At 37.3% G+C, this 27,768-nt stretch overlaps 1 protein-coding gene across 11 annotated transcripts in view; it reads left to right on the top strand.

Moving 5' to 3' along the window:
- Positions 1 to 27,768, top strand: part of MECOM (MDS1 and EVI1 complex locus) — a 591,080-nt gene that overhangs the window by 558,468 nt on the left and 4,844 nt on the right. For 6 of the 11 annotated variants that reach the window (XM_080656192.1, XM_080656195.1, XM_080656202.1 and 3 more), the window contains 8 exons: positions 1,615 to 1,702; positions 8,974 to 9,000; positions 14,497 to 14,663; positions 15,743 to 15,820; positions 20,331 to 20,500; positions 22,376 to 22,520; positions 26,275 to 26,511; positions 27,345 to 27,528. In XM_080656192.1, coding sequence (XP_080512318.1) covers positions 1,615 to 1,702; positions 8,974 to 9,000; positions 14,497 to 14,663; positions 15,743 to 15,820; positions 20,331 to 20,500; positions 22,376 to 22,520; positions 26,275 to 26,511; positions 27,345 to 27,528 — 1,096 coding nt within the window. The remainder of the gene's footprint in view (positions 1 to 1,614; positions 1,703 to 8,973; positions 9,001 to 14,496; positions 14,664 to 15,742; positions 15,821 to 20,330; positions 20,501 to 22,375; positions 22,521 to 26,274; positions 26,512 to 27,344; positions 27,529 to 27,768) is intronic. The other 5 variants (XM_080656196.1, XM_080656197.1, XM_080656194.1 and 2 more) reach the window with 2 other exon arrangements.

Genomic DNA, 27,768 nt, shown 5'->3' on the forward strand with positions numbered 1-27,768 from the left:
TTCATCAATTGATTCTTTTATGTGCCCTGACCAGGGATTGAACCCATAACCATGGTGTATCAGGATGATGCTCTAACTAATTGAACTACCCAGCCAGGACAAGAGACAATCTGTTCTTTCATTTAATAATATTTATTGAATTCCTTTTGCTTAATAGGTACTAGAGTTGCAAAATTTATTATTTAAAACTTTTTTCAACCTATATCTACAACACATTAAACAAGAAACATTGCTAGTATGTTAAGGGACACTTTTACTTGAACATGACAAGGGGAATAAAAAAGGACTATCAAAAATATCTCAGAGCCATTGGTATATCATGCTTGGGTACCTCCCCCCCCCAAAAAAAAAATTATTGTATCTTAATTTTAATTCCCGAGGCAGACCCATTACTAGAGAAGGAAAAAGAAGGGAAAACAGAGCTGTCCTGTTTTGTGTGTAGACTGTCTGTTACACCTTGCTCATGGAGTTCTTTCAGCTCAGTGATATATGGTAGTCCTTTGTGAAGGTAATTTCTCAGACTCTCTTTCTTAGACCCTCCCAATGAGATGGACTTTCACTTCCTTCATTAACCCATTATACTCGTCTCTACCACCTCCTAACTTTCCTTTTGCTTACCCTTATCTCAATCTTCTCTCTGGTATTTGCCTCAATTAAGACCTTAGGCCTGTCATTCTATCAAACTTGTGAAAGGACTACACCGTTTTAGTGTAAGAACTGGGTTGACATTTCATCTTTCCCTGTCTTAAACATTTTTCACTCATCAAAAGGATAGAAGAGCTCCCATTTTAATAAGTGAAATAGTGTATGCAAAAGGAGCATATATAAAATTTTAAGCAGTGGTAGCTGTTTTTATTCATTGTGATTCTATTTTAAAAGTATACTTATTCAAGCTTTTAAAAGAAACTTACCCACAGTTGGTAAAAGAAATAATTCAACTCATGTCATTTCCTATATGCTTAATAGAAAATAGAATGACAAACATTTCCAGTGCAGAGGGCTATATATATGTTTTGGATGTCACTCTCTATCTTCAAAAAGATTCTCATCCTCTTCCCACCTCCCCACCCCCTTTCACCTGCCCTCTTTGTCATCAGTGGCATCCAAAAAAAGATGCTTACACCTAAACAGTGACTAGCAGGGTGTACAGTATGCTTAGAAATTCTCCTGCCATTATTGGCAAATATGGAAGAGATATTATGAATATTTGGGGGAGCACCTTCTTGGTAGAAAATGATTTTAATTTTCGAAATGAACCCTGTCCTCACGATTTCAAAATCACCAAGCATTCTTGTCTACACGTGAAGTAGAAAGGTACAGACCTATCACCAGTTGCCTCTGATTTCATGACTTTTCATTTTTTTTATATTTCTTCATTATAATGACTAGTCATTCAATAGGATTTTTCCATATAAATAGGACCTTCTCTCTTTGCATGCCTAGAAGTGCCATAAGTATTCTTTAAGAACTGAACAGATGTCTTTATATTTTTATTAGTATGCTTCCCAGAAACCTACCATTTGCTTTACTGTGAGCTGTTTTAAATGTCAGTGATTATGTAGTAATTGATATATGAGTCTGATTCATATCCCAAATCTAATTTTAACCTTTCAGAGTAGAGAAAAGAAAACTAACGGACCCGCTTGAAGCTTTAAAAGAGAAATACTTGAGACCTTCTCCAGGATTCTTATTTCACCCACAAGTAAGTATTTTGCATTTGAGACTTGAAGCTTGTAAACTAACTTGTTGATCCTGAAAAGCAGGTGCAATGAAATGAAAGAAATCTTGAGAACATTAGGATTTCCTATGACGCTGGTGTGGAAGAACACAGGAAATTCTAGCAGAATTAAAATCCATACTCTTTAAAGAAAAAGTAATTAAAATATGTGTGAAGATATCATGCTTTTGGTGTTCAGTGATAGTCCGCTATTGACTACTTGTTGAGCCAAAATGTATTTTGCAGTGAGCAAAATTCAGTTAAGAGAATAATTATTGTTATCTTTTATGCTTAAAAGTTACTGATAGTAAGAAAGGGATACACCGTGACTCATCCCAAACTCACCAAGGTTCTTTTAGTACTTAGATAAAAACAGGAAATGATTCTACCTGACATGTTGTTACCATACAGGGTGAAGGAATTTATCTAGAGACCACTGGGCATTCCAGAAAAGTTCTGTAATTGCTCAGGAATTCACCACAATACACAGCTATTTGCTGAGTAGAGTTGTGTCTCTTTATCAAAATATATACAGTTTCTCATTTCAAGGAAAATACAAAGCAGTATTATCTAATTGGTTATCTCTACGTTCCTACATATTGGGTCAATTTTTAAAAACTAGTTTACATATCAGTAAAAATGTGGAGAATTATATTATAAGAACAAATATATAACATCTTGACTCTGGCTTTTTAATTTAATGATATTTTATTTTTACTTTTTTAAAGATACAAGCTCTGGTCTTTATAGCTAGTAAGCAAAAGTTTTATGAAAATGCTTGCAAACTGTAAACTAATTTGTTCTGTTTCTGTATATTCAAACCAAAAATCATGCTCCTCTAATAAAATTAGTGGATTTTATACATACTATCTCATAGAAAGTTAAGAGGTAATTAAGTTATCATCTTGGGATATGACTCTTTTCCACCACCCCTCCATGCCCTGTCTGTTACCTCTTCTTCACTTTTTCAAGTGCCTTCCCAAAGTCTTGAATAACAGAGTATGAGAGCTGAAATACCATCTTCTGGGTTAGCTGGAGAAACCTATATTGCTCAAAGATTCTCTATGTTTCAAACTGAGATAATATGTATAGTTTGGTATTAAAAGGGTTAGAAATATTCTAGTTAGTATTCATTTTATATAGGAAGGCTAAGGAATGATATCATTTCCTTTATGGAAAAGAAGCAAGTTCTAAAATAGTACATTTTTATCAGTGACTTATCCTATACTAGAGTCCCGGTGCACAAATTCGTGCATGGGTAGAGTCCAGATGGCCCACCCTGAGGGGTGCCCATTGGGCCTGGATGGCAGCGGGGAGGGGCCATGGGCTGTTGGCCAGCCAGCCCCACCCCTGATCGGGGGCTGGGTCGGCTGGGGCAGGTGGAGGGGGAGCGGGCAATCAGGGCCCGGATCAGGCTGGTTGGCTGTTGCAGTGCACGTCATAGCCACCAGTCATTCTGGTCATTCTGCCATTCTGGTTGCTGGGCTTTTATATATATATATAGATAGATAGATAATAAAAGGCTAAAATGCAAATTGACCGAACAGTGGAATGACCGGTTGCTATGACGTGCCTGATGACCAAGGGGCAGACACTCAACACAGGAGCTGCCCCCTGGTGGTCAGCGCACTCCCACAGGGGGAGCGCTACTCAGCCAGAAGCCCTAAGCCGGGCTCATGGCTGGCAAGCACAGCTGCGGTGGTGGGAGCCTCTTCTGCCACTGCAGCAGTCGGACATCCCCCGAGGGCTCCCGGAATGCAAGAGGCCTCTAGTATATTATATTTAGGCTGATCTGAATTGCACTTGCAGGCCTCATGGACTAATACCCCTGAGTATAATATGCATTTAGTGTCAGATATTGCCCCCCAAATTTATCTGTCTTAGTAACTTCTCTTCTAATCATAACTAAATGCTTATAAGGATATTATAGTTATATATGTTAAATTACAGTAATAAAATTATTTTCCTATTCTGATTATCTTTAAAATCTAGTAATTAAGCACTTCTAAATTAAATGCTATGGGTACATGGCATAATGGAGAAAAAACTATTGGGATCTAGTGTCTTCCAGTGACCCAGTGAACCTGGCTCCTAGTTTCCTTATCTGTAAGATGAGGGAGTTGGGTGTAGGGTGAGGGAGTTGGGTGTAGGGTGAGGGAGTTGGGTGTAGGGTCCCTATTCTCAGGAGTTCAAAGATTTCTAACTAGCCAAGGGAAATTTCCTGATTCAAGAGATGGGAGACTTTATCTACCAATAACTTCACGTGTGCATGCAGCTGTCACAAATATAGTATGTACTTGTGTTTAATGAAAGAATATAAGAAAATATGCTATCTTTTAAAAATTATATATTTTTATTGATTTCAGATAGAAAGAGGGAGAGAGAGATAGAAACATCAAGATGGGAAAGAATCATTGATCGGCTGCCTCCTACATGCCCAACACTGGGGATCGAGCCCTCAACTGAGGCATGTGCCATGGCTGGGGATCAAACCATGACCTCCTGGTTCATGGGTTGACACTCAACCACTGAGCCATACCAGCGGGAAAATATGCCATCTTTAATATCCCCAGAGTAATGAAGGATCACAAAAGATGAGGCTCCTGCATAGTGCAGATAGCAAGGCAGTCATGCTCTCGGATCTTTGCAGACATGCCTGTAGGATCACAGTGCAGTGGTTTTCTTTTCCACAGCAGAGTGCCATGCCTGGTGGGAGGGCAGGGGGACTGCCTATTGCTGTGTGTTGCTATTAGAACAGGACCCAAGAGTGATAATCAAATATTTAATATTTTGGATGTCATGAAGATGGACCAATCCGAATGGACTCCTGCATTCTGGAGCAGGCTTCTGGAGCCCTTCCCACACCAGCTGTTCATGCTACAGTTGCTCGAAGGGGGCTCAGTCTGCAGGGTCTTTGGGGAGGAGAACAGGGCTACAGGGTGGGTTGGCTATTCAGTGTGCTTGGGGCAGAGGCTATTTACTAATAACTACAGAAGTATTTCATTAATTTCTAACCATCATGGCTGTTTTCATGTGTAATGGCTGTATGTCACTGGGATGTAGAGACTGTGGCCTGGGAGAAACTTGGATCACCCAATTTTCATCAAACCTTCAGAAAATCAGTCTCAAATGTTCTGAAGTTCCAGTAGAATTTTTTTGTTCTTTTTCCTACTTTATGATATTCAATCTAGCCTCAAGATCCACTTATAAACAAATAAATTATAATTATAACTAAATGCTTATAAGGATATTATAGTCATACTAGAGGCCTGGTGCACGAAATTCATGCACGGTGCGGGGGTTGTCTCTCAGCCCAGCCTGCACCCTCTCCAATCTGGGACCCCTTGAGGGATGTCTAACCACCCTTTTAGGCCTGATCCCAGTGAGATGGACATCCCTCTTACAATCCAGGACTGCTGGCTCCAAACCACTCACCTGCCTCTGCCTGATTGCCCCTAACCGCTTCTGCCTGCCAGCCTGGTCACCTCCTAACCACTCCCCTGCCAGCCTGATCAATGCCTAACTGCTCCCCGGCCAGCCCAATTGCCCCTAACTGTCCTCCCCTGCAGGCCTGGTCACCCCCAACTGCCCTCCCCTGCTGGTCCGGTCACTCTTAACTGCCCTCCCCTGCAAGCCTGGCCCCCCTCCAAATGTCCTCCCCTTCAGGCCTGGTCCCCCCCAACTGCTCTCCCCTGCAGGCCTGGTCCCCCTCAACTGCCCTCCACTGCAGGCCTGGTCTCCCCCAACTGCCCTCCTCTGCTGGCCTGGTCACCACTAACTGTCCTCCCTGCTGGCCTGATGGCCCACAATTGCCCTCCCCTGCCAGCCTGGTCACCCCAAACTGCCCTCCTCTGCTGGCCTGGTCACCCCTAACTTCCCACAACTGCCTTTCCCTGCAGGCCATCTTGTGGTGGCCATCTTGTGTCCACATGGGGGCAGCCATCTTGTGTCTTGGAGTGACGGTCAATTTGCATATTGCTCTTTTATTAGATAGGATACATTTAATTACAACAAAAACTGCCCAGAGTTTGAGGCCTGAACTAACTGATCTGCAAGTGGCTTCACTAGGTATTAGCACAAGGGCTTAGGTTTTGAGCAGTATAGTTCCTCTCTCTGAGCTTTCTCTGTCAGTGTGATGGGAACACTCCTTCCAGCTTCACCAGTGTGGCTGCAAGGATCAGGTTCATGCACTAACATGGTTAGCATTGTGCTTGGCATGAGGAAGGACTTAAGGAAAATCACTTATTATTAATGGATGCAGGAGTATTTCATTGTGAATATACAGGAATATCAGTAAACTACCCTCCTGCCATCTATATATATAAAAGCCTAACCTACCATTCGACCGTTTGACTGGTAGCTATGACATGCACTGACCACCAGGGGGCAGACACTCAGACTGGTAGGTTAGCTTGCTGCTAGGGTCTGGCCAATCGGGACTGGGCGAGATGAGCTGGGCATGCCCTGGAGCCCTCCCCAGCCCCGATCGTACACCAGTGCAAGGGGCCCCACCAGTGCACGAATCCATGCAGTGGGCCTCTAGTCCATTATAAAGAGGAGAACACATATTATCAAGGCTTTAGGGGAAAATATAAATCTATATATATAAAAGGCTAAACAACTGGCTGACCGGCCGGTAGGTCTGATGTGCACTGACCACCAGGGGGCAGATGCTCAACGCAGGAGCTTCCGAGCTGCAGTGACTTGGCAGCAGCAGTTTTCAGGTGACGCACCCCAAAACCAGAGAGGAGGGAGCCCGATTCCTCACAGAGCCGCACCATTCCACCTTTGGCTGTGGGTTATGTTGTTGCTGGAGCACTGTCGGCCCCAAATCTAGTTTATTGCACACTTGAGTTTGCGTTCCACACCCTGTACAACAGCAACTTTGCAGAGTGCCTTCTTGCACTCTGGGACCCCTTGGGGGATGTCAGAGAGCCGGTTTTGGCCCAATCCTGAAAATTACAATTTTTGTATGTTTTTGTATTTTACTTAACATGTCCCTTCATACAGTTTTTAATCAGTGCAAGGTGAATGCCATCATAAATATTTATTGAATTTTATTGAAAGATTATTAGGCCATCTTACTGCTTTTTGAATAATAACATGCATTTTTAAAATTGTTGTCAAAATACCTAGAAGATATAGGAACACATATATTAAAATTAAAAAACAAATGCTCGTTATCATTTAACTAACTTCTTGGTTCAATGCTTAAAGAAGTATGTTTGCTCTATTGTGCCATTAGAGCACTATTTAGCCTTCTATTTTTTAAAATATATTTTTGTTGATTTCACAGAGGAAGGGAGAGGGAGAGAAAGAGATAGAAACATCAATGATGAGAGAGAATCATTGATTGGCTGCCTCCTGCATGCCCTACACTGTGGACTGAGCCCACAACTCAGGCATGTTGCCCTGACCGGGAATTGAACTGTGACCTGGTTCATAGGTCAATTCTCAACCACTAGGCCACACAGGGTGGACTATTTTTTTCTTATAAATAACTTAGTTTAATATAATAGATAAGTAAGTACTATAGAGGTTCTTTCTAAGTAGTTGAAAATTATTTGTGGAATCTTAGTTGAGGTTATTTTTGAAAAGGAAATAGATACAGCTACATGTAGGTGAGATAAAGGGAGTGATAACTCTGTGTGACTTTTGGAATGTCCTTTTCATTGATTTCTGTGCTGAATACTTTACTCAGACTGGGAGCTTATTTGAATTGCCATTGGACAATAATGTTATTGTAAAACTGGCTATTATTCCTTAGTTTGATTTTCCTATATTTTTAATATTAGTAACAAAATATGCATTTTGCTTTCAGATGTTTGGCTTTGTGTACACTTGCAGGAGAGATTATTTTTTAAATCTACTTCTGTTTTATATTCATTTTTATTTTCTTTCTTATAAAGTGTCTCACTATTGTTACTGCATCCAAAAAAACTGAGAAAAAAATTAGTCTTTTCTAAGTTATCATTTATATATTCATGTGAAATCACTTAGGTCTTCTGCCCTTCATCTTCTACTTTGCTTTCAACAAGTGTTTCTTATTTTTATATTTCTTTTGTAATAAACCTTTCATCCTTAAAAACTATGTGCCTTCCTTATTAAATACTCCAAAACTTATCATAGCAAGACATATCCCGTTAAACCAGGCAAAATGATATATATTTTTTTCTTATGCAGAACATTTTTTAAAATTAATTTTTATTGTTGAAATTATTACAGAAGTCCCTCTTTTTTCCTCCTATAGCTTCCCTCCACCTGGTTCCCACCCTGTCCCAAGCCCACTCCACCCTATTATCTGTGTCCATAGGTAATGCATACATGCATATAAGATCTTTGTCTAATCTCTTCCCGCATCCCGCGCCCCCCCAAGCCCCTTTCCCTCTGAGAATTGTCAATCTGTTCATCTCCATGCCCCTGATTCTATTCCATTCACCAGTTTATTCTATTCATCAGTTTTTTTATTCCTTTGATTTTTAGATTCATTTGTTGATAATGTATTTGTTGCCACTTTGTTGTTCATATTTTTTATCTTTACCTTTTTCTTCTTCTTCCTCTTCTTAAAGAAACCCTTCAGCATTTCATTTAATATTGGTTTGGTGGTGATGAACTCCTCTAGCTTCAAAATGATATTTTTAAGGGTATAACATTTGTGTTTTCTGGAAGAGCTTCTAAGTCCCACATGTTTTCTCCAGTGATTCTTGTCATAAATAAGTAGACCGTTGTAGTTCTTTAAATTAAGGTGTTCTGACTACTGGTGGTCTGAGTCCCATACTAATAAAAGTCAAGCAGTGTACTTCCAAGTACATAACTTTTTGTTAGTCAGTGATTTACATTTGAGTAAATATTTTGTTTTCTTTGTTATTAACATTGTAAAAATACAAGACTATTTTTTCAGGAAATTGCTATTTTTAGCTATTTAAGTAAAATTTAGGAATCTTGTTATACAATGAGTAAAAACAAAAAGTATCTGTTTTGCTATTTAAGAGTTGGTAGTAGATAGCATTTAGCTTTCTTGGGAAAAGAACATTCTAGTTTATAAACGATTCTAAAATTTAATTTACATAAATAGAGGAAACTCAGCAATGTTATAAAATATTTAATTTTCATGTCCACAGCTTTTACTTAAGGTATAGTTACCTGATAAGCAAAATTACCAAGTTAGTATAAATGTTAATTTCTCAAGGGATAGATTTTGGTAAAGATACCGATACAGAAGTAATTTTTTGTTTTTGTTTCAATTTTGCTCCCAGTTCCAACTGCCTGATCAGAGAACTTGGGTAAGTTTCCTGCTTATATTTTTGACTAAAATAATGTAGCATTAAAAGGACAACTTATACTCTAAATTGCTTTACAGGCATAAAGAATTCTGAGCCCCTTTCCATTCAATGATATGGCTTCAGTAGATAGTTTTTCAACTTGTGAAGCTGCGAAATATTTTCCGTTATAATTGGGCATTTAGAATGCTCTAGGAAGTTTACTCTATAAATCTGACTCAGTCCACATGATTATACCTTGATGTAGAACTCTTTTTGAGCACCTGGGAGCATGTTATTTGAAGAGGCTTTGAGATGGACCTCTAAGTTAAAACAACCATTATTTGGGAGAGCCCATATTGGCATGTTAAAGATGCTTTTAATAAAGGCTTCGAAAGGATAAATCATGAACTTATGTGTAGACACAAGCTGACTTTGGAAATACATCCATATATCCCAGGGAAGACTTGGTTTTAGCTATATGGAGAAAGAAGAATAAATGCTTAAAAATCCATGTCCAGCTAATGAATGGATCTTTTAGCATTGGGTCTCACTTCCTTAGCTTTTAGTTACATTTCCACTGAGTTATCAGTTAATAAACAATAAAGGGACAACTTTATTTTTTTTTATTCAAGAAAAATATAGTGTTTATTTAGTTTTCAATCTCAAATACACCTTCGGCCAGTTGAAATGTATATAAATAACACCTATTACAAAATTTCCTCTGTGTATATGTGCTTTTGCCTTTTCGTTTTCTTTGTTCACTCAAAATATTCTGATTTTGAGGTATGGGTAAAATTTTGGAATGCAGTTCAATTTTTCTTTAGTCACCACTTGTAATTATATATAAATTACTTGAAGTTGGAGCACTTTAACACTTACTTATTTCCTCTATCTGATGTTGGTTGTCCTTTACCAGAAATTTCTCCTTTTTTTCTTTTATGGAATATGTGATGAATTATGATTTTTTTCATCTGATAGACTTTTAAGGATTAAGTTCATTTATTTCAAAAGTATGAGAGAGAGAGAAAGAGAGATGGAGAGAGAGAGAGAGAGACCCTTAGGCAAAGTTGTATAGTAGATGAGGTTGTTCTTTGATTATCCTGGCCCATATTTCCAGTATTCCTCATCTGCCTTTCCTGTCAGGGGTAGGTCTTGAGTCTCGTGCCTCAAGGTCCTCACTGTCTAAGGGGGAGTATTACTTTCCAGTGGCTATATTGGTAGCTGCTTCAAGCATAGGGTGCTGTTCCCCACATAAATGGCCATGGTTCTACCAACTTCTGAAGCCCATTTCAGATTTAAGTTAGATCCCATTTGCTGATAATACAATGGTATAGTAACTTCCATTGCAGCTCTTTGAAAACACTCTCCTTCCATTGGTTCATAGGTTTTCTTCAGAGCTGTGATTTATATGTGTATTATAAAACATGGATATTAGTTGGAAATGCTAAATATACATGCTTTTACATTTTAGTGGTAAAAAACTCTAAGTACATGAATGACATAATGATAAAATATGAATATTTATTTCCCCCCCAAATGGCCATAATTTTGAGACTTCTCAAGATTATCAAGTGAATAAATATAGAAAACTACCAAATCTACAAACTTTCCCATCAGAAATTATTTATGAAAAGTTAGTTATTTTATGATAAAGGCATGTGTAATCTAATTTGTGAAACATTAGGTCACATAATTTATGGTGCCATTGGACATATCATTTCATTTAATCAGATTGTCACTTTAATAGTTTTAATGAGAAACTTCTTTATGTCATCAATTATTGGCTGCCAGATAACAATGTTAAGCTAAGTACTTAGGACCCAGTTGATGATATCTTGCCTGCTGAAATGTTTTTAAAAATACTAACTTTACTTGAATAGAGATATAGCTACTTTTTTTTCCTAAAAACGAGGGAGTTGTATCTAAATATTAGTTTGCGTCAGTTTAAAGTTAATAGCCTCTTGGGGACTGGAAGGGGGTGAAATGACTTCCTTTTCCTGACATCTGGCTGCAGATACCATCAACAACTATTATATATATAAATAAAAATTACTGTTCCATAAAAAATCACTGTCATTTACAGATCAGAGATTAGCCTATGACATTAATAGGGCATAGAGCAATATATTTCTAAAATATATGATCTATCTTTTCCTCCTTTAGTTTTCCCACTCTCAGCAAATTGCTTATTCATAGTAGTACACGTTGCCCTCTTCATTGCATTTTTCATAATTGAAAAATAAATAGATTCTGTTCCATTTATCCCAATTCATCTTTTATTTTTTTATTTTTTGTGCATTTTTTAATAATTCTTTATTCTTGAAAGTATTACATATGTCCCCCTTTTCCCCCCATTGACCTCCTCCAGTCCACCCTCACCCCCTACCCCAGGCTCTCACTGCCCCATTGTCTGTGGCCAATTCATCTTTTTAAAATATCAAGTCAGACTTTATAAAAATGAATGTCAAAACTTACCACTTCTGTAAAATGGGTGTTATTTCAAGAGAAACATTTTACGAGTCAGACCTTATAGCCAAAGAAAGTGGGGGTATTGACCCATACGCTAAATAAAACTCATCTAAATCCAATATCTTAATTTGAAATATTGACACTAGGGCTGAGGTTGGTCATAGAACTGCTGAACTACCCAGCTGGCAAATGTTTAAGTTACTTCTATCGGTTCTCATGGGGAAATATATCCTTTTTAGCTGAGGTCAAGTGCTATGAGAACAAATCTTATGAAGATGAAAGGAAGGATTCAGTGATGGCTTTTATGTTGCTCAGTTGTAGCTAGCCAGACAGAAAGTGGTGGTGTGTTTATGTGTAGTGTTAATAGCTACCCTCAGCTTACTTCCCATCGTCTCTCCCATTTCCCCACTCCAATTTAATCCTCCTTCCTTTTGACACCAGAAGCCCAAGGTGGGGGTGGCTTATATAGAGGCACTTGGGTAACCCCTATTATCTTTAAGAATGTCATTATTAGTCATCAGGCCCATAATATATTGTCTTGTTTCTTGATGGTTTTCCCAAATCGAAACAGTTTGAGGTAACGTAATCACAGTGATCTTTCTTCAAAAGGAGCTATTAGCAGCCACTAAAGCAAGACACATTTCTCAACAGCCAATTGCTCTTAAATAACTTAAAGGACTTGTAGTTTATATGAGCTATAGATGAAAGCCGAGAATAATAATAGTCATGAGTAAGCTATTTTCCATATAAAAGGAAAAGTGTTTCTATAAGATGTATTGCCACAGGAATCTGAGTGTGTCAGCAGGGCAGACACTCAAATGATTTAAAACCACTAGATAATGAAACTTTACTCACATATTAAATGTACATAAATAAAACATTTATAATCATCACCCATGCACTTTCTATTCTGCCCAATAAATATATGCGATCATGACCCTTACCCTGGCTTGTTACTGCTAATCAGCTTGAAGGCTAGAGGTCATTTTTCACTCAGACAATTTATTCCATGGAGGGTGGAATATCAAAATGATTTTCTACAAGGAACAATTAGAAGGAATAAATGCAAATAAATTAGTATCATAAAATATTTCTGGATTGATTTTTAATAAATAAAATCCTAAGTAATATGAAAATGCTAATGCTCTGGCTAGAGGGGGATAATGATCAAATTCTGCAGGGACAGAGTTTCCACCAACCTCTCTGAGCAGCAGCATCATTCCATATCTCTGCCCTGTGATCAGTACATGTCAAAATCCTTCATAGTGACAAATGTGCTGTCCGCTTGCATCTGTGGAGAATGTTTTAGCAGCTGAGTGATTATGAATCAAACCCCTGAGCTTATAGCCCCTACTGCCTCCCAATGCGTTCACATTTGTCGTCTGACAAGTAAATGTATCTTGACTTTCCTCTGAGATTTTTTTGCACCGTGTTTGATGAAAGACATTTGGCAAATTGGCAGTGGTACCCTGTACGTTGCAATTTGTAGGAGTCCCAGGATGAAATGAGAGGGCAGGCTCCAGGATAAAGGGAAAGAAAGAGAGCTAACTGCAACATGAATAGTCATTTGAAGAAGTGAGCATAAAATATTCCCTTTGTAAGAAGAGAATCATGTCCAGGACATTCTGCAAAGATTTTGCTCTACTTTAAGAAGTCAATGGTGTTCTGTCCAGGTGCATGTCCACGGAATGAATTCTTTTTTTTTTTTTTAATTTTCCTTTTGAGTAGGAAGTGTTGCTATTTATTTTTAACCTGAGCTTATAAATTAGGCCTCCAGCTCTGTCCTGCCATCTCATCCGCAAAAGAATCATCCTCTTGGGTTGAACAGTTGCTTGACTGTGCAGTTGTTACCATTTTTAATCCTTGCTTGGAGTCTTCTGGTCTACCACCCCAGCTCTTTGAGAAACATACAGAGTGCATATAGAGTGCAAACACCTTTTTAACAGCTCTCTGAGCTCTCCAGTGGCATAGTGCCCTGAGAACCAAATAAATAATTGGGGAGTTGATTTAACAAGACGGCCTGAGAGTTGCTTTTTCTACTTAAAAATTCAGTAGTAAGCAGCTTCCAAATAAAATGTAAGCACTGAGGAAACTCAACATTTTGAGAGTGTTGAAAGAAAGGGGATAGTCTCACTAATTGTGGACGTTAAGGATCAAGTAAATTTAAAAGTCAGTGCCACCCTCTGATTGTGACAGTGTCAAATACATATGCAGGTGGACAAAAACTTGAAGATTATAAACAAAATAAGTTAGGTTGTGTGAGGAGAAGAATTAGGTAGCGTAGATTTCTTCCAAGAATATTTCTCTAAGAATGTGATTACACTAATTACTCCCCTTATAACACCCATGCCAAGTTATGTAATATGAAGTTATAATATTATGAACTGTCCTTCCTACTCAGTCTTTGTCCAGAACAAATGAATATGTCATCAAAATTCTTTGTATACAATCCCATTTAAAATGTGGTATGTCCAGATATTAATAAACATAGTCTTAGGCAAAACACCTCTTAGCCATTTAATTTTTCTTTCTGAGTTAGACACATTTGGCTTAAGCTGTAACTTTGAAACACTTGATATTTTTCATGCTGTGAGTTCTTTTCATGGGACTTCATGCTTCCTATGGTTTTTATTAACTGGGTAGGCCTACAGGACCTTTCCCTATAATTTCCAGTTTACTGTCGGTATCCATAACATGATACCAATGCTCTCACTTAATTTAATAAAAATCTAATTCAGCTTTATTATCCCTCATATATTTCATTGCTCAATTGTACATCAGATTATTATAAAATGCTCTAACCAAGGTCCTATGAAAAGGGATACCCAGCATTTTATGAGCTTTATAACCTTTATTATTTCCAAAATCATTAAATTCTCTTACTGTTTGTTTAATATTGGAACACTACGACCTCTCTCTCTACAGACAGTTTCATTCAGCAGATTTGATGCTTCCTTTTTATTAATGATGCTCGTGGTTTGCTAGGGATTATTACAGAAGAAAAGGCGTCAGATGGGTCCTTCATGGTTCTGTGCTTTTGCCTTTCAGATGTCAGCTATTGAAAACATGGCGGAGAAGCTGGAGAGCTTCAGTGCCCTGAAACCTGAGGCCAGTGAACTTCTACAGTCAGTTCCATCCATGTTCAACTTCAGAGCGCCTCCCAACGCCCTGCCGGAGAACCTCCTGAGGAAAGGCAAGGAGCGCTATACCTGCAGGTAACTGCAAAGTTAATTATGGCTGCCTTTCCAAAAATCTCCCCCTCTGATTTCAAAGGCCCTGCTGTTTGTTTTGGAAATTATTCTTGATTGGATGATTAATCTCGACCATGATAGATCTCGAGCACTTCAAAGTACTCTTTATTTAGTGAGATATAAAAATGGTGGTTTTTAAAAAATTATTATTAAATGAGAATTTTAACACAGGCCATTTGGTTGTGATAAATGAGGTTGGAAGCAGTCCAAATACTATCTACTTGTTTCACTTTGATATTTATGAATTTTCTTTCACAGTTAATTATTTTCATCCCAAAGTATACTACTACTGTCCTCAAGCATACATTTATTAATTGTCGTGGCATTGAAAAATAAGGCCATTAATGAAGGACGAATAAGGTCGATAAGTGAAGAAAGCTAGTTAATAAGTTTCTTGTTACTCATCAGGAGTACAGTAAAGCTTGTTTTTTGTTCCTCTTTTTTAAAAATAAATTACGCTTATAATTTCTACATTGTCTTCAGAAATTTGTGGCATCTGACTCAGGCAAATCAATTTATCTGCTTTTTGGAAAATATGTCACTCTGTTTCCAGAAAAGATTTTTTAGGGACATACCTTGATGGATGAGGTCTTAGAATCTTGTCTGCTCTGATACCACTCAATGTACAGAGAGTTGTCACTGTGGTTAACATGTAAAATGAGTTGAAACATTTGAAATCTGTTTACATCAACCCAGAATCACAGACTCTTGTCATTTTTTTATCCCCCTGTCTGGCTCAGTTTCATGAATATAAAGATACAGAGTTAATAAAAGAGGCGTATGGGGGTCATCAAAACGAAAGTCTGTTTTCATAAACTGCTTGTTTATGCATCACCAAATTCAACCAGATCTCGTAATGCAGCCTTCATTTGTAGAGTTATTTATATCTTTAAAATGGCTTTATTGCAAATTTTAAATACCAAAGACATGTGAGTTCCATGCAGGATTAATTAAATCAGGAATAAGCATCTGGCTTCTATGCGGCTTGAGTGAAACAAGGTCAATTGTGCTGACTTTCTCTTATAAACATCTTTTCATAACAGATACTGTGGCAAGATTTTTCCAAGGTCTGCGAACCTAACACGGCACTTGAGAACCCACACAGGAGAGCAGCCTTACAGGTTTGACAATGATTTTTACTAAATATCTTGATTAATTTTGTAGTAATTAAAGTGGACACATTGCCACAATTTTAAAGGAAACTACTTTGAGACATATCTGAATGTATGTCTGTTTAACTTTGAGTCAAAGAAGAATTAATTAATGGCTAGGATGAAAATTAGAAGAGTCCTAATTTATTTAATCGAAACTTCTTATATCTCAGTTTAAAAGCTCTAGCAATATCCATTACAGATATGTGTTTAAGAAATGTTGGTCATTTAAAAATTATTTTATTCTCTCTTTTCTCAATAATTAGTGCTATTTAATTGACAATAATCATAGCATTACAGCCTCTTTTTTTAAACCTTAAATCTCGTCTGGGAGTTAACAACTGGGATATTAATACTTTGCTTTCCCAGTAGAGTTTAGTTAATGTCCACAGGTCTCATTAGGAGGTTAAAAGAATGAACCTTAAACCTGAGAGGAAAAAAAATGTGGAACTAGGGATCGAACAAGTAAAATAGAATATATTATAGGAAAGGGGCAATTCCACCAACAATTTCTAAAGTACCTCTTAGTTTATTCTGTTAAATGTCAAGATCAGCCACAAGACATATGAGCACATATCTAATTTTAATATTATTGTTTACTAAAGAATGAAAGTAATCAGTATTCTCCCTTCCAGTTTTAAAATATAACCTACATTATTTACTATGCAATGCTTTGCACATAGTATTAGGTACTCATAAATATTTCTTCAAAGAATGAATGTTGTTTATCTTTAGTGATAATGTAATTTCATTCTGCTTTGAAATTCTTATGCATTGCATATGTGTAAAATTATTTTTGTCTGAATGCTCACTTTTTCCATTAAAAATAAATTATTTATTAGGTTTCAAAGTCTTTTTACATGCAAAGAATAAAAGAAATGGGCAGACCAATGCTTATTTGAAGATAATGGAAATTTAAGGAGAAAACTAGAGGGACTTAAACAGAAATTAATGAAGTGTTTTCTGAGATTCTTTGCTTTCCTACATGTTTTATAAATGACTAATCATAAGTGATATTTATATTTTATATGTGATAGAATACACTTGTTATAACAGGTCTCAGAGATATATATAAATGGAAAGTTTTAAGTGCTTTCCTTTTTGGAAAAAAATTTTAGATTCCCAAAAATTGTGCTTAAGTGAAAGATGTCCACACTTATATTTTGTTATGGCCAAGGGTCTGGTAGGCAACTATAATAGTACTAGAGGCCTGGTGCACGAAATTCATGCACTCAGGGGAGTGGGGGAGTCCCTCAGCCCAGCCTGTGCCCTCTCACAGTCCGGGAGCCCCACAATCGATCGCCCCCACAGAGGTAGGCTCTGCCCACCCGGCTGGAGTTCTGCAATGGATCACCCCTGCAGAGGGAAGCCCCGCCCACCTGCCGCAGTGCTGCTGCTGGGTAGCCTGAGCCTCCCTCTTTGGGGCGATGGATCACAGGGCTCTGCCATCGATCGCCCCAAAGAGGTAGGCCCTGCCCACCCAGCCGGGACTCCATGATGGATTGCCCCCACAGAGGGAGGCCCCACCCACTCACTGCCGTCCGCCGGTCAGTGGCCTGGGCTTCCCTCTTTGGGGTGATCATGGAGCCCCCCAATTGATCAGTAGCTCTGCTGGCCAGTGGCCTGGGCCTCCCTCTGCAGGGCAATCATAGGGCGATGGCCAGGCCCCTGACCAATTGCATCACACCCACATTGGCTGGCCTGGTGCCAATGGGTGTCATAATGTGATCGTCTGGAAGGTCATCCGGATGGTCATTCTGCTGTTCGGTCGTTCGGGCGATTTACATATTATGCTTTTATTATGATAGATGCTCATTTTACTCTTTCTTTATACCTCAATTCAGTGGTGTTATTCTATCTCAAATATGGGGCTATTATTGTCTGTATTTTTAAAAACACAAATCAAAATATTTGCATAGCTGGAGATCTTAATTATTTACCCAGCTCCTCTGTTTTACAAGTGAACATATTCAGATCCACAGTTGCTAATTGCTTTCTATAAAGTCTGGTGCTGATAGACCCAGAATTAAAACCCAGGCCTGGAGCACTCACATCAGGGTTTATATGTCATGCCTGACCCCAAAGGCTCCTGTGACCCTGTTTACATCCAAATTCTCACAAGTTTATTGCATATGATTGTGCTATGTGTTTATTCATTTTAAGTATTTCCGAATCTTGAGCTTTTAACCACCTACTAATTTATTTGGGGAGAATGGAATGATTTTTTTATTTTTTATTTAAGAGCACTCAATCTTTTTGGCCAAGACATTAACAAAGGAAAGATACAAAGTAACAGATAATTATTATCCTTATTGGCCAATTTTATTTATATTAGAGTGGATGATGTTTATTAAATTTGGAAAAGCCCCTTTTCATACAGGCAGAAAGTTGGAAGCATGTCAAAGACAAAATCTCTCTTCCTTACAATTTGTGTAGAAACTATTCTGAGTGGAAAGTTTTCTAAAGTGTTTTATGGGAAGATACGTTTTCTCTATCAGTATTTCCCAGGTTGTTCTGCTTAGCATACAACACAGTTGTGTTCATTGTACCATGGCTGTCATTGCAGTGAGCCCTGGAAGTTAACAGTTATTATGGAGAGGGCCAAGACTCTTTCTCTCTCTCTCTCTCTCTCTCTCTCTCTCTCTCTCTCTCTCTCTCTCTCTGTCTCTCTCCATACACACACACACACACACACACACACACACACATATATATACATATACACTTATAGTGGGGCAAAAGTGAGTTTACAGTTGTGAGTATGTGAAACAGGGTTTATTCTCGTATAATTATTTATTAATTATTGTATTATTTCCCGTATGAACAACTATAAACCTACTTTTGCCCTATCCTGTATATATATGTATGTATATATATGTATATATATTTTTTTTTCAAAAACGGAGGCTAAAATATTACAACTACTATCAATGTGGGGTTTCACACACTTTTAAATTAATATTATAAGTGGGGAAAGTTGAGGAACCTCATGATGCCAGAATAGTTTCTTAAAGGGGAAAATTAAATCAGTTCTTGAGTTGGTTTATTGATACTATGCCAAAGTAACTAGTTTAACAGATTTCTTTTCCCCACTGAACTAACGAGACTTCTGGCATCACCTAGAGACAGCCGTAGAAGCCCAAACAGTTGGCGTGGAATGGGGTGATTTTTGATGGAGAGCACTTGAGCCACTGAGTCTGCATATTCAGAAGTGGGAGGAGAAGGGCCCTTCCCACATGGAAGAATGAGTGAAGAAATTTCTGGCTGCTAAGTTAAAAATTTTCACTTAAAAGTTATCTGGAGAAACTTGATATTTTTCTTTCAAGCAATATACATACAAAAAAAAAATACAAAAGCACAAAATGTAATCTCTACTTTAAGATGCTAGAGAATACCCCATAAATTACCACTTGTTTTTCTCAACCATAAGAGCTGGGTGGGAGAGGGATTACATTTTCATTTTGTGTCTAAAGGAAAACTTCCAAATATTAGCTAACTAATAATAAGTGCTTTTCTGAAAAACTGACCTGGTTCAGAACTGCCACAGACACTTCAACAAAAATAGAAATGGAAAATTGGGGGGGTGGAGAGGGGAGGTGAGTGAAGGGAGACTTTTGTTTTTATTCCAAAAGGAGAATGTAGTGGCACTCTTACTTTCTTTTGTAAGTTTAAAAGTTAATAGACTAAAGGATTTGGGGGATCTTAATCACTACAGATTATAAAAATCAGTATCTTTGGTATCAGACTAAACTATTCACATTTTTTCAGTTTTAAAAGTTTGATAAGTTTATTGCTATTTTGGAGAAGATAAAAGAATTTCCTTTAGGATTAACAATTGAGAAAGTGAATTTACTAAGAAAGTATTTGATTAAACTGACCTTTTTTATAAAAAATGATCTTTTCACTTTATTTGCAGAATTTGTGGATTTGCTTAATGTTTGTTTGAAAATGATTTAATTGTATTGTTCTTAGAGGAACATTAAACAATACTGCTATTTCTTAATATTCTTAATTTTATGAGGTTTATTTTAAATATTAGAACTGATTATGCTAGTAAATTTAGGAGCCATCAAATCACCAATATTTTTATTATCATTTTTCATAAAGTCATGAGAATCTTTAAAGCAATCAGTCTATTGCAGCCGTGGGCAAACTACGGCCCGCGGGCCGGATCCGGCTGTTCTACCCGGTTCTCTTGCTCTCCCCTCCGCTCCTTTACTTTGAATTTATATTAGTTCACACAAACACTCCATCCATGCTTTTGTTCCGGCCCTCCGGTCCAGTTTAAGAACCCATTGTGGCCCTCGAGTCAAAACGTTTGCCCACCCCTGGATTGGAATTGAAATATTGACTGTGTGAACAGTGTTCTTGCCTGTGCCATTTCTCCAAAACATTGTTTTCTAAGTCATAATTCTGGGTTACTGTTCTTGAGAAATATCTTTTGACTTGCCTGCGAACAATCTCTGTGTTTATTTTACAGGTGCAAATACTGTGACAGATCCTTTAGCATATCTTCTAACTTGCAGCGGCATGTTCGCAACATCCACAATAAGGAGAAGCCCTTTAAGTGTCACTTATGTGATAGGTGTTTTGGTCAACAAACCAACCTAGACAGACACCTAAAGAAACATGAGAATGGGAACATGTCTGGTAGGTGATCAGTTGTGTTGTGAGGAGACAATGGCTTTTTTAAAAATGTGAAACGATAATGTCGCTTCTCTCATTCCACATGGACTCTAGAATCAGATCCTGTTGGAAAAATTTGCAGCATGTTTTCCTGGAGATTTTAGGATGATGTGATCGTTGAATAATATACAACTCAGAGCCTTATTTGAATGATCTCTTCTCCTGGATTCATCTCAGTGGGCAGTCTCCAAGAGGAGCATGACTCAGACTCTCAGGAGACTTAGAAATCAAGATTTCCTGAATTGCAGGGAACAATCTTTCCACCTATTGGCACAGACTGTGCCCCGGGAGTGTAGGATTTCCGGAGCGCAGCACCAGAACACCACGTTCTGAATATTGACCAGAAACCCGTGGCTGCTTTTGCAGCAGTTCTGGAGCTTGGAGAACCTCTGCTGGGTAACTTTGTTAGAGATCACTGATAGGAGATGGTGGACATGATCAGAGTCACCCATAGCAAATGACAGTGGTGTGTGGTTTTGGTCACAAATTCTGATGTAGAATTAAGTTAAAAGTGGCAAAAAAACTTCCCTTAGCCCAGACCTGTCAGCACATAGAAGAGATGGTGGGTTTTCTTGCCTTTGGATTCCAATAGTTAGATACTAAGCCATTAACTAACACTTACCTGCTGGCATATGTGTGTGGAGCCAATCTGTGCAGCCACAGTTTGTTTCTAGAGATTTAAGAAAGTTACTTGGGGGTGGGAGGAAGGGGTGAGTATGGAGTTCAGGAAAAGAGATTTTTAAGAACAGAAAAGAATTGAATTTATACAAAGTATAAATTTTTACTTAGGGAATGCATTTTTTATGAATTCGTCCTCCACTGTACAGGCATATAACTTATGATCTTGGATGACTACTACTTAGAGCTATATACTGTTCATTTCCTCCAAAACCAGAAATCAAATGATCATGATTTTAAAATATCAGATTTTAGAGACAGAAGTCTAGTCTAATATACAATCGGCTATACTTTCTAACACTGTGCACCCTTACAGGATGCTACGAAAATGTTCTAGTTAAAATTATTTCAGAAATAAAACAGATAAGTTAAAAAATGTAATGTGTCAAAGCTGAATATTTACTTGTTGACCCAGATTATAAATGTATTAAGTTGAGGGAAGTTCTAAACCCCTTGGTTTTGTCATCTGGACTATTGTGATGAACTGTTAAATTGTCGATATTTTGTGGGCATGAAGTGACTGTTAGCATAGAGTCTGACCACATATAAAGTGTTTATAATTGTGTACATTTATGGAAGCCTTGTAACAATCTGGTGATGCAGGTATTATGATTCTAAATGTTTTAGGTAAAGAACCTGAAGACCATGCAATATTGTCCTCTTACTACCGTGCACAGTCTACTGATGGCACAGCCCACCAAGTCAGAATGCAGAATTTTCTGCATGTTGTCAGTCTTTTTTGGTAACACACTTTAGCACTGGAGCAATAAATACATGTTGACTGCAACCGGGACTGATGTAGTTTCTTCTGCCAGAAGCCACTTAAGACCTCTCTGTAATTTGCTTCACCCTCTCCCTTCATTGTATGAACAAAACTGTTCCCATGTCACAGTGGGAATGAGAGGAAGCTAGTGGGAGAAATGACATCTTTGGGAGACTATACCTCGTGAGTCCAATGGTTCAGAATATTCCCCAAGGGACTTGCATTGGCATGTGTACTGTGATAAATTAGGATGGCCTTGCCCTCCTAAAGTTACCATTATTAATATTCAAAGAGCCTGTTTTGGGAAACAACACTGACCCAATGAAGAAGGAATGCATTTCAGAATAAGCTGCCATCTAAATAATATTCCTTTCACATAAGGCCTTCTCTCCCTTCAGGGACGGCAACATCTTCGCCTCATTCTGAACTGGAAAGCGCAGGTGCGATTCTTGATGACAAGGAAGATGCTTACTTCACAGAAATTAGAAATTTCATTGGGAATAGCAACCATGGCAGCCAGTCTCCCAGGAACACAGAGGAGAGGTAAAGCTGGTTTTTACTGGTAAACTCGTGATTTCTGAAATGAACATGTTTCCAGATACATTTGCTGTGTTTATTTTTGTTATTAATTAATAACACTACTACTATGCCTACCACCCGTGGCTGGTACTTATTTGAAGATTAAATACTAAATGCTCTTCTAAGCACTTCATATGGATTAATTCATTTAATTGTTTTAGTAACACTACCAGATAGCGACCATTATTATGTAATTTTATCTTCGAAGGAAATGGAGATATTGAAGCGATAAGTGGGATTCTCCCTGGGCTGACTGATTCCAGAGCCCAGGCTTTTGCCACCAGTCTGCTCTGCCTTTCTTGATAGCTAACTAGAAAATTTTATCAAAAATTGCCAAGTAGAAGGGAATAACAATACCACAGGGATTCATTTGAATCACTGGGCAACAGTGGCTACTATTATATGTCATATGTTGTATATAATACATATTTATGACTATATGTATGACTGTATATATCTGTATATATATTTATACTAGAGGCCCGGTGCACGAATTCATGCATGGGTGGGGTCTGGCCGGCCCATTGGGGCCAATCAGGCTGAGCTAGCCAGCGGGAGGGGCCGTGAGGTTGGCCAGCCGGGGGGCCTCCCACCACCCCCGGTCGAACGCCTGGTCGAACTCCTGATCAAGGGGATAATTTGCATATTGCCCTTTTATTATATAAGATATCTGTACATACTTACTAGTATGTATAAAGTACCCATTGAGTGTTATACACATCTCCTTTTAGAAGCCATTGGAGACTTCTTAATAAGATTCTATCTCCTCCTTAATATGCTATCAGTGCATGCCCATAGAATTCTGTCATGTTGGTTTCAGTGGGTAGGATCATCCTTACTTTTAATTACCTGGTGCACTGGATCCCTCTTGTCTCATCATCAACATTAAGCACATATGGCTTAATTCATAAAGAAAACTTTTAATGCTGCTAATAAGAATAACACTTACCTAGTGTTTTATATTTTATATGAAGTTATTGAAACATGATTTTACCAAAACTACTGGATCTTTCTTATCTGTAAGTTATAATTAAATATACAATATTGAGAACCAGATATTTCTAAACATAACTATCCAATAGCCTATTAAATTAAGATGCTACATCATAAATTAAAAGAAAATGTTTTTATTGATTTTAGAGAGGAAGGGAGAGGGAGAGAGAGATAGAAAACATCAATGATGAAGAGAATCATCAATCAGCTGCCTCCTGCACGCCCCCTACTGGGGATCAAGCCTGCAACCTGGGTATGTGCCCTGACTGGGAATCAAGCTGTGTGTGACCTCCTGATTCATGGGTCAATGCTCAACAACTGAGCCACACCAGCCGGGGCACTACATTGTAAATTTTAAAGTCATATGGAATTAGTTAATAAAAGTACCATTACTTTTCACCACACAAGTATTATTGTTAGTGTTCTCTATTTTTGATGCTATTAAAAGTCAAAGTTAATTATGTTAGACAATTTTTCCATTAAGGCAAGCTTCAAGTAAACATTATTTCCCAAAATAACATAAAAATATATGACCACTTCTATACTTCAAATTGTATAAAAGTGTATCAAAGGAAAAAGGAAAGATCTGCTATTGTGTGGCCTTTTTCAGCCTCTAAGAAGTACAGTTGGATGTATCTTTTCCTTGCTCACCAAAGAGAGAGAAAGAAGAGAGAGAGAGAGAGAGAGAGAGAGAGAGAGAGAGAGAGAGAGAGAGAATGAGGCAGATAATCAAAAGTACAAACTAGTAACAAGTAAGAAAGATAATCTTACATTTTGATAATGTTATTTACATGATGCAAATAAGAAATAGTAAACAAACAAAAAATATAATTTGGGTTCTGAGATGCCTATTCAGATTTTCTAGCCCTTAATTGGAGATTTGTGAACTTTATAGCTGCAACATCTGGCTTCAACATGTCTAAACAGCACAGAAGTAAGAAGATTGAGTCATCTAACTACCCCCCCCCATCTCCTATCAGACTACTTTTGATGAATAATTTATCCCCGATAAGTTGCCACATTTGAAAGCATAATTAACAAATAGGCTTTCTTAATCATGTTGGCTTTGTTAATTTTGGTTTTCATCCATGCACTCTTTTGTTCTTTTACTTTTTCTTTCATTTTTTAAAATAACAATTTAAATCCATTTAAAAGAGCAAGTTGGCAGTGTAACTGGAAACTAATAATTTATGTCTGTGCAAAACATGTTTTCACCATTCTTTGATAAAAGAGGTTAAGAAATTAGTTGTATAAAAAACTTAATAATGATGATATGATGTTTGCTGGTTAAATAGGTTTTTACTATGTGTATCTGTCACACCCAAGATTGTTTTATTTTTTACCCTGGGAATCTAAATCTTAAATGCTCTTATTTTTTCTGAATGTGGGTAAGTGATGGATTTATCACTGGTACCTGATTTTCCATAATCAGAAAAATAGTTACATAAAATGTTAAAATTGCACATGACTGTAACAATAACATGACAGTGTCCGCAAGTTTTTTAATTAGTAAATAAAACAAAATGGAAAGATTTTGAATGGCCCAGGAATTGGAACACCTGGATGCCTATGATGGTTTAATCTTTAAAAAACTTTCTGAACTTGGGAAAGTGTCTTTGCTTCTCTGGTCATATATCTTTAAAAGGAGATGGTTAGGAGAAGATATTCTCTGAACTATCCAGAGCCCAAGCGTTTGCCACCAGTCTCTTCTGCCTCACCCTCTCTCCTTGTTTTATGAACAAAAACGTTCCCCAAACTTACTCAAAACAAGTGATAATTATTTTATAACTTATTTTCAATTTTTAAATTTTACCATGAAATTTAACTTTAATTTACACATATGTTAATGTTTACTGTAAAGCTGGAAAAATTTATCCTGGTTTCATAAATGCTCTAAAATGTATTAAATTAGGATATCTATGTAATTTAACTTTTTTTTATAATTAAACTTTTGAATCACATATTGCAATCCTTCTAACCACAACCTAAAATATTACAAATGAATTTTTAAATGTAATAGTCTTCCTTTTTATCATTATATTTGGTATGCTTGCTTAAGCAAACTTCCAAAGGTATTTGTACAATTACATTTTTAGATCATTTCCCACCTCAAAAGAACTTTTTTACATTCAAGCCATCAAGGGTAACTTGAAAGAGGTACAAAGAAGTGCGCCCTCAAACATTTCAAAGTGTGGCATATACCACCAATGTTACCTAGAAATGTCTAATACTGGTTGGTCTTTGGCAGCAGCCTTACCAGTTTTTTGGAACTCTTAGATTCACTTTTTCATGTGTGTTGACCTTTTTTCAGTGTTGCTCAGGGATATAAGCTTTCCAGAAATCTATTATTTTAATTGGTGGGTACTTATATGGTGATTTGGCAACATTATGTAGAGAAAACATTGGTGTGCTTTTTATATCATATATAACAATATCATTTATCAGGCAAAAGCCTGATAAGGAATTGGAGACTGGATTGTTTTTCCAGTTCTACTGGAGGCTCTATTTATAATCTGAATAATCACCCGATTATTATTTTTTCTTTATTTTCTTATTTGTGAGGTTACATTATTTTCCCATGGTTGCCATAAAGCATAAACAATAAAATTACTATCGAAGTGTTAAAAATGTAAACTGTTGTTATGAAGACACGATAATAAAACTAAATGCATGTTTAAACACGAAACTAGTAACTGGACCCCTTTCTTTTTTATGGTTTTGAAAGAATGAATGGCAGTCACTTTAAGGATGAGAAGGCTTTAGTGACCAGTCAAAATTCAGATTTACTGGATGATGAAGAAGTAGAAGATGAGGTGCTGTTGGATGAGGAGGATGAAGACAATGATATTACCGGAAAAACAGGAAAGGAACCAGTGACAAGTAATTTACATGAAGGAAACCCTGAGGATGACTATGAGGAAACCAGCACCCTGGAGATGAGTTGCAAGACATCCCCAGTGAGGTAAGTGGCTCGGGTGATGTCAATAAATAAGCAAGAGTAGATACACCTGATTATAATTCCTCTGGCTCTTTCTTCCATTAGAGCAATATTTCAGGTGATAAGCAGTTTGCGAGTAATAAACCATAAAAATTGAATTTGAGTTAGCAAAGCATACACAGTGGAGTAAGGATAAGGTGGCCATCAACATAACCCACAAGCATATAAATATATCATTGTTTGTGGAACTCTGATTAACCTGCGTAGGAAGGGTAAATGGAAATTACACAAGTACCCAATCATTTATGTAGACTCTACCTAAAAAACTTAAAGAAAAATAGAGATTTCAATATTATCTAATTCATTCAATAACCTGGTGTTATTACTTAAATATTGAGGTAAATTTCACTTCACTTGATATATATGTAATCCATATAGATGATAGATTTTTACATGGAAAAATTAACCAAATAGTTAAATTGATAGGAATATTATATTTTCATATGGATAGTGGGTGCTAACTAAATATTATCATAACTGGCTTTATTTTAAATGGAAATGATAAAGGTATGAATTCTGTCTCCACTGCATTGCTGATTCCACATGTCATTGACTTTACCTCTTTATGTCAAATATATGCTTGCTTTAGTTATGAAAAATTTTGAAAGAAATATATCTTAATATACAATATTTGTGAACCTTTTAAAGCACCCAATAATTGATGCATGCTACTTTTTCCTGCAAATATAATATGACATTCGACAACTGTATAGATTCAAATGAAAAGTGATTTGGTTGCATAACATACTGAAAAAGAAAAAAAAAATCCTCTGTGCTCTCCTATTGGTTCATTTTAGGTATAAAGAGGAAGAATACAAAATTGGACTTTCTGCTCTAGATCATATAAGGCACTTCACAGATAGCCTCAAAATGAGGAAAATGGAAGATAATCAATATACTGAAGCTGAGCTCTCTTCTTTTAGTACTTCCCATGTGCCAGAGGAACTTAAACAGCCGTTACACAGAAAGTCCAAATCACAGGTATATATCTTCCGGCAGTATGGCATCCTGGTGACAGTGTGTCTTTGATGCCGCAAGGCAGCTATTCTTGGTTTGCAGTATTCTAGAATCTGAACAGGTTCAGATACTTTACTCACAATGTTCACATCTTGACTTCCTATGACTGAATCCAGAATAGTTAACCAATACAGCAATTAATATGGCTGCATTCTGCACAGAAACTCTGTGACAAAGCCTATCCTGTAATAATCGCTCCTTTAT

Source organism: Plecotus auritus, assembly GCF_963455305.1.
Source record: "Plecotus auritus genome assembly, chromosome: 2".
NCBI classification, from domain to species: domain Eukaryota; kingdom Metazoa; phylum Chordata; class Mammalia; order Chiroptera; family Vespertilionidae; genus Plecotus; species Plecotus auritus.